General features: G+C 35.5%; 1 protein-coding gene across 1 annotated transcript; it reads left to right on the top strand.

The window, feature by feature from the left end:
* Positions 1–5,190: 5,190 nt before the first annotated feature.
* LOC122652513 (inactive protein RESTRICTED TEV MOVEMENT 2-like) lies at positions 5,191–7,306 on the top strand. The gene is made up of 3 exons (XM_043846275.1): positions 5,191–5,382; positions 6,639–6,945; positions 6,982–7,306. Exons 1-3 carry the CDS (start codon positions 5,283–5,285, stop codon positions 7,250–7,252), a joined length of 678 nt encoding a protein of 225 aa, XP_043702210.1. The 5' UTR covers positions 5,191–5,282; the 3' UTR covers positions 7,253–7,306.
* The last annotated feature ends 843 nt before the right edge of the window (positions 7,307–8,149 follow it).

The raw sequence follows: 8,149 nt of genomic DNA on the forward strand, positions 1-8,149 counted from the left end.
AAGGAAAGCCATTATGGAAAAAGAGAAGAAAAGGACCAACAAGAAGGGTGGGGGGGGGGGGGGGGATGGACGAGTGAGACCGAAAGATCTCTAAGTTGAATTAGTTCAACTCGTTTCTGGTAGTCAAAATCCGACATTCTTGAACTCCCCCTTTTCCATCTATAAATGATACATTTTCATAGAGAGGAAACAGAGAAAGGGAGAGGTAAAGAAATGGGGTTTCTTCATTTTCTGCAAATTCTAGGATTAACCATGGCAGCTCTTTTCATGTTCATCTGCTAGGTTTTGCCCATCCAATCATATAAAAGGCTTCGAAAGAATGGTTTTGGAGGTCAAAACCGAATTTCCCTTTGAGGATCATTGAAGATGGGAAAAAAAAGGTGGAGAAAGATTCTGTTTTTTAATCTGCCGAGAGACAAATGGGTTCTAGGGTTATTGATTTGGGTGTTGGGAGAAGAAGACATAAAAGCGGTTTTGGGGTTGAAGAGGGTAAAATTGAAATAAAATTATATTAAGGGTATTATGAGGTTTTAAAAAAATTGTAAATGCCCACATCATCATTTAATGACATTTTTTAACAATTAGAATATAATTGATAAAATCTTTGAAAAATAGGGGAGGGCATTATCATTATTCAAAACTTATAAGAGGAGTTTGACATTATGAATACTTAGAAGGGAGGGGGATGATATTTACACTCTCCTTTTTTGGGTGAAAATAAAAGGATGGGACAAAGATTACATTTACTTAAGATGCTAATATTATTGTTATTCCATTGTAATTGGCCTCTTGATTGGTTAGGCAAGTTGTAATTTCAGACTCAAAAGTTATGTGAGGAAGTGAAATGTCATGTCTGTAAGTACGGCAATACACTTTAACTATATCACTGAGATCGTGGCTGTATCGTTTGAAGAATTATCTCATTGATAATTTTGTTGCTTGCTATTATATATTCTCAGATTGAGGTGTTTCTTAACTTGTCTCAATTTTTTCCCAATTGCTTACCAGTTGTACTGCATTGCTTTTGAAAATTTTCATTGTAGATATCTAATTAATTTAAGTAGTTTCCTTTTGTCCTCTAATTTCCTAGGCTCTTAGAATTTTTTGTTTTTTTGTTGTTTGTTTTTTTTTTTAAATTGTACATTCTTCATATGGCAATCTACATGTGAAAGTATATGAATTAAAAAAAATTAAATATATAAATAAATAATTAAAATGTTTAGTGGCGGTATTCTTACCACTGCTAAATGTAAACCACACAAAACATTGGTAACATTAAAAATATTGCCAATAAAAATAGAGTGTACCAGTGCACAAGGCCCCCACTATTGCAGGGCTTGGAGAGCGGAATATGTATTCAGCTTTACCCCAACTTTGAGAAGAGGTTGTTCTTAATTTGAAACCGTGACCACTAGGTTGCAATATTTTGAAAATATTTTAGACACTTCGTATACAAGAGAGTAACTATTTAATTTACATGGTCTATGACTCTAGACCACAGGTTCCTTTAACTAGTCGACAGACCAATGGACTTTTTTTTTTTATTTTTTTTAAAAACATGGAAAAAAGTTCATGAATAATTCAATCAATACGAAAAATATGCAAATTTCTCAACATATCCTGCTTGAATGAAAAAAATTTAGTGAATCCAAAACCATAACACAAATATATCTATTTGACCTCAATAATACATAGTAAGCATGCACAGGATGATAGACTTGTTTGCCATACTAGGAATGCAAGTAACCAAGAGGTGGGCTCACAAAACCTTAATAATTCTCAGACCCGACTCGTTTGACTCGCTCGAAAGTCATTCCCGGTCGAGTCACCAACCGGATGTAAACCCAACGACCTCACAAAAGAATGGGCCAGGAAATATTGTGTCAGCCACACTCATACTAATGGATGGAATAAATCATATTCGGGCTGGGTTTCACAAGTACTGCATCAGGGATTGTGTTTAACACAACCAAAGTTTTGTCCAAGTTTCATGGTTCTATTTTCAATTGATTTTGAGTGCACAGATATTGTGCCAAAATAAAAAGTGAGGAACAGATTTTGCAAATAGACATATAATTCCAGCAAGGTCAAGGAATTTGAAACATAGATTTCAAGGAAATAAGAAGAAGCTAATGTTTCCACCTATATATGATTTTTTGGAGTTTTTATTTTGGATTTTTCAAAAATCTTGTAGATCTTGTTATAGGAGGCATGTTTCATTGATTTTTATGCTTTAAAGACTTAAAAAAGGAAAAATTATCTAAAATGAAATCTGAGTACATTCATAACTAGATCAAAAGAGGGGTTTCAAAATCATTCATAATCGACCTTGAATCTTATTCAAATCGGCCGATTCAACCGGTTATTTGAACCATGATAACCGGCTGAGCTAAAAAAAACCATTCAATTATTTTGCATAAATGGAGGTTAATCATATTACCATAATATAAGACTTCAAAGAATTGCAGTGGAGGTAGGGTCTATTCAATTACTCTTTGTCTCCATGACACAAATATCAATTACTAACTAGTACTAACCAGGAGATAACTGGGGCAACTGAAGCCAAGATTGTAGAAAGAGAATCAAGATCAACCCCTTCAGATTGAAAAGTATGTTGAAAATGGGAAAGAACCTCTTGAAATACCTCATCTTCATTTTGAGTCCAATCACCATTGTCAAGCTTTAATTTAAAAATCGGGTAATGGTGCCTTCTTTTAAATAGTGAATGCATGTAAAAATTTGGTATTTTTATCACCTTCCTTCAACCAAATAATCCTTGATTTTTGTTTCCAAAATTGTTCGTCATTTGCAAACTCTAATTCTAAAGATTTCTTTAGCAAATTAAATCAATTTGGGATTGGATATTCTCTGTTTAAGGCAATTATTGTTATAGATCATGTATATCAAGAATTAAAGACTTCATTTTTCCTTATTCCACCTTATAAAGACTGATTTACATTTCTCCAATTTATGGTGCAAAATATGAGAAGGGAAACCCAAACAAGAGGATGACCATGCATCAGAAGCAATGGTTTTGCAATCAGGGTGGTTAAACCACATAGACTCAAATCTGAAGGGTTTATTACCTCTAAACTGACCACCATCAGTGTCAATCAGAAGTGGAGAATGATCTGAACCAATATTAGGTTTGGCAAACACAACAACATTTGTAAATTTAACCCTCCATGATTGAGTATGGTCCAACCTGATTTTCACATTTGCATTTCCCAATCGTCTATTGGACCAAGTAAAAATAGAGCCATTACAACCAAGATCTATCAATCTACATGCATCGATCATAGAATTGAAATTCCCCATGTCTCTCTCTCCTACGAAGAAAGAAGTGAATTGAAATCTCCAAAAATCAACTAGTCATGAGTATGGCTGTAAACGGATCGGATTCGACTCGGATAGTGCTATATCCGCATCCCGATTAGTTATTGGACAGATTCAGATAGTGTGAAACAGATACGGACACAGATATTTTATCCGTTTACATGTAAATATTGCTTTTCGGATAGCTATAACCTATCCGTTTCCGCATCCGTTTAGTTTTCAGACGGATTCGAATAATACTAAACGGATACGAAAATGGATTTTGACTATTCATTTACACCCCTAGTCATGAATACGATTTGACAGGGTCATTATACATACAACTAAAAAAAAAAAACTCCCATTAACATCATAAGTTACCACTGCATCAAGGATCCTTGCAAATGCAAAATGAAACTTATTTGTGATGGTGTTCCTCCAAAAAAGTGCTAAGCCACCAGAATTTCCAATAGGATCAACAATAAAGAGACTACTCATATTCAAAGATTGACATAGTCTATCCAAGGCAGCGCTGTCTTTTACACTTCGTCCATTAAAAAAATGACATCCGATTTTTCCAAGCAGAAGATTTACAGAGTCGTGTATGAAAACTATCTCCAAATCTTATTTTAGTGGAAATTTTTTTTTCTAATACGTAGTTATTACGTAGAAACAAAACAAGCTTTTAAGGAACAAGACAAAAAGTACACAGATTGGGTATTAGCCCACGGGTTGATTGAGAAGGAGGGATGTGATACGTTGGGGTGGGGGCTTTGAGATCGAGGGTGGGCTCTCTCCAATAGGCATTAATTAAGAAACAAACTTGTACCTATTAAGCAATATTCCTCAACGGCAAACCCATGTTTATCATGGTCTGAGGTATTATTGCTTCGTCCGTGATACATATCGGTATCGTCATGGTTTGAATTGAAATATCGGTATCATATTGTTTGTATTCGGACGATATGTAACAGTTTTGTTATGGCTGATCTCGATATTGTGTCAATATCGTATCGGTGACACGGTACAGACAAGGGTAAAACAATCAAATATCCTCTTTTAAAAGGAAATCAAGGGCAATTTTATCAGACTCGGTCGATCCTTGTGGATATTGTAGCGGTATCATATTGGTTTTGCAAGTGACCCCAATAATATGCACTAAAACCATGGGTTTTAGTGTTTGATATCGGTCTCTACCGATCTAGGTCGGTTAGGTTTACCCCTACCTCCTTCAAAAAAATTAGATTTTTTAATTTAAAATTTTACCCTTGTTTATGTCCACCGAGACGGGATCAGCCAGAAATCAATATTGGTCTCAACTGATACTGATGTGAATCGGCCGATTCGATATCGATTCTTCAAACTATGATCCCGATATTGTGTCGATGTATTAATGGTACAAACAAAGGGTAAAATAATTTTTTTAAAAAAAAAAAAAAAAAACCTATTTTTTAAAAGAAAATCAGGGTTAAACTTATCTGATACAACTGATCAGTATCCATGCCATAAGGTGTGAGAGAGAAGTACAAAAAGACATGAGATTAAATTCCTGGACTTAATTACCTATTTGAACTCAATCATGTTTTATAGCTTCTTAAAAAAGAGGGAGAGAGGACAAAGAAAAATAGAAAAAAAATAAAACACAAACAAATAAGGGAAACGGAGTTAAGTCTCCTAATAAGATTCTACACCAAAAGAGGGGCATTGAGGTTTTCATCTGGAAGAAAGGCATCATCTCTACAAGAAGGGAATTTCAATATAAATAAAACATCTCAAACCCTTTAATATCAAAAAGGAATAATTCACCGTAAAAGGATTCCAACAAGAAACCTCCTTCCCCTCTTTCAATTTAATAGATCTATATATAAAAAGATAAGCCTAGCTCCTAGCTCCTAGCTCCTAGCTCCCTTTCTCATTCAAATATAGTACAACTTTGTCAACAAAAGTTAAAGGAATTTGATCTTCAAATGGCTGAAGCAACCTCTACACGCACATATGAAGATTTCCAACCCTATTCCAACTGGTTGAAAGAAGAGGGAGATGATACTTTTGTTGTCGATCTTCCTGGTACATCTTCTCCTCATTTAAATTTTCATGCAATCTTTGGTATCCAATATATTTGCTAAATTCATGGTTTTGTCTTGGCTCTTGCATCTCTGCCATTGTTTCTTTATATCTCCTTCAAGCCCATAACATCATTCCCACATTGTGCACATTCAAATGTTTCATTCTATATAGATGACAAAACAATAGCAAATTATCAGCGTTTGGTATGTATTCTTGGAATGCATTTTAGTTCGATTTCGCATTCTCAAATGATAAAAATAAGCATTTTTATCATCTGAGAATGCGAAATCAACCTTGAAGGCATGCCAAAACTTGTTGGATACATATATACCCAACAAGTAGGCAGAGTTTTGTCAGTTTTTTTTTTTTTTTTTTTGACATAAATTCAACTCATGTTGTCACTTAATGGTATCTCTGTTATTGTTGAAACCTATTCTCAGTTTAGAAAATATTGTGGTGTGTGCTTAAATAACTTTAAAGTGTTGTAGAGTTCATCGAGAGTTTCGATTCGATATGTTTTTTGCTTTAATTTGGTTCAAATTTTGATCCAAACTGTGAAGATCTAGGGGTAGTTTTGTATTTTCTGGGTTAGAGTTTTCCTATATATTGTAACTATCATTTTAGAGATGTGAGAGAGGATTTGTATTATTTTCTACTGAAATGGTGGATTCATATTATCGCTCAGTCTTCTTGGGGTTGAATTGAACCACGTAAAATCTTGTCTTGTGTGTATGTGATTTCTCATTCTTTTTCGTTTTCTTCAGCAAAATCGTCATTCTGCTCCTGCGTTGTTTTTCTAACAATCTCATCGAGGGTCTAAGGGTAATTTTGTACTTTTGGGTTAGGGTTTTCCTATATATTGCATCTATCTTTTTGAGAGTTGTGAGGGAGGATTTGTATTATTCTCCGCTGAAATAGTAGATTTGTATTATCCCTCGGTCGCGGATGTAGCTTTATTCTTGGGGGTGAACCACATAAAATCGAATCTTTATCGCCCCCAGTACTGGGGTCTTGTGCACATCGTGCGGCTGGGCACCACCCATGTGTGCACAGTGGGGCCCACTATGCACACATGGGTAGTGCCCAGCCGCATGATACGCATATAAAGGACCGCCCCAAACACTGGGGGCGATAATTTTCCCTTAAAATCTTGTCTTGTGTGTGTGTGATTTCTCTTTCTATTTTGTTTTCTTTTGCAAAATCATCATTCTGCTGCTGCGTTGTTTTTCTAATAATACAATCTCATCGGGTAATAGGTTTCAAGAGGGATCAATTGAGGGTTCAGATCGAAAGTCATGGTAACGTGAAGATCACTGGAGAGCGTTTCCTTGCAGATAACAAGTGGAGCCATTTTCGCAAAGATATTCTAATCCCAAAGAACTGTAACGAGAATGAGATTAAAGCAAGGTTTACCGATGGTGTTTTTTACATTAAAATGCCAAAGACAATAACTCGATTTTCTACACAAGATCAAGCTTCCATGCCGCAGCAACAAGCACTACCACCAAATCAGAAAACTGAAATTGAGAAGAAATCCGAGAAGGTAAATGGTGGTGTCACAGAACAAACACGAGGGAAGAACGACAATGAAGCAATAAGTCAGAAAACTGCAAAAGATGATAGGAACGAAATGACTGGTATAGATGGAAAACATCCAAACTTTGACCCTGACAGTGCTGGGAAGATGATTGGATCCTTGGACAATCAAGTAATTGTCCCTCAAAAACAAACAAGTTATAGGTTTGGGATGGGTATGAGATGGCCAAGAGGAGTGATTGTGAATGCTGCAATGGCTATTGCTGTGGCATTGGCTCTAGGGGTTTATGCTAAGTATAGATTTCAGCATTCAGAAGAGAGTATTGAAGGCTAATTTAGTCATTGTACTCTTAACTAATCTCGGTCCATGCATGTCCAAGTTTCTCATCAATTGACTTTATAAACTAAATTTGAAACATGTTACACACTGATGGATTAAACTCGATCTAAATATTACATTTATGATCCTCCCTAGACCCGCTGTGGCGGGATCTTCGTGCATTGGATATGTACCCTTTCTAACCACGATCAAGAAACAATTATTTTGGTAGAATGATCAAGGAACAATTGATACGTACACCTATTTTTTTTAATAAAATAACAAAAAAATTTGGACCAACAGCTGCCTAGCTAGTGCAGTGCAGTTGGTGAGCTACGTTGCACTTCATGCCCATGCTCACCAGGAGGTCTCGAGTTCGAATCTCCTGGCTGGTACCTTCCCCACTCCCTATTCCCCCCCCCCTTCCTAATCTCGTGACACTGGATCTGACACTTTGATTGAACCGAGAAGGGTTGATCCAGGAGTTTAATCATAGGGTCAAATCACATAGATGAAGAGAGAATCTCTTCACCTAAGATCACAAAAAAATTTCACCAAAATATATTATATTTGACCTTTCACACCTTAACCCTCGCAACACTTCTCTCTCTAATAAAGTAGAATGCTGTTCAGTTTGGTTATCTAGTTTTATTCAATTTTGGTTATCCGGTTTGATTTCAGTTTCGGATATGGTTGACTTTGGTTTATTATCTGGGCTGAATTTGGTCTCATAAGTTTTATAACAACAATGAGAAAGATAAAATTTACAAATGATTGGGATATCTTGAAGGCTTAAACTACAATTAACATATTTAACACCATATAGTTAAATACACACTAGGACAATTAACGTATTTAACACCATCTACTTAAATACACACAATGTCTAAATCTATGGAAATCAATTTTTTT

Source organism: Telopea speciosissima, chromosome 2 (assembly GCF_018873765.1).
Source record: "Telopea speciosissima isolate NSW1024214 ecotype Mountain lineage chromosome 2, Tspe_v1, whole genome shotgun sequence".
Lineage (NCBI taxonomy): Eukaryota > Viridiplantae > Streptophyta > Magnoliopsida > Proteales > Proteaceae > Telopea > Telopea speciosissima.

Coding starts and splice junctions, on each gene's coding strand:
- LOC122652513 (XM_043846275.1), top strand. CDS start 5,283: ATGGCTGAAGCAACCTCTACACGCACATATGAAGATTTCCAACCCTAT. Junction 5,383..6,638: donor TTTTGTTGTCGATCTTCCTG/GTACATCTTCTC, acceptor ATCGGGTAATAG/GTTTCAAGAGGGATCAATTG. Junction 6,946..6,981: donor GTAAATGGTGGTGTCACAGA/ACAAACACGAGG, acceptor TGAAGCAATAAG/TCAGAAAACTGCAAAAGATG.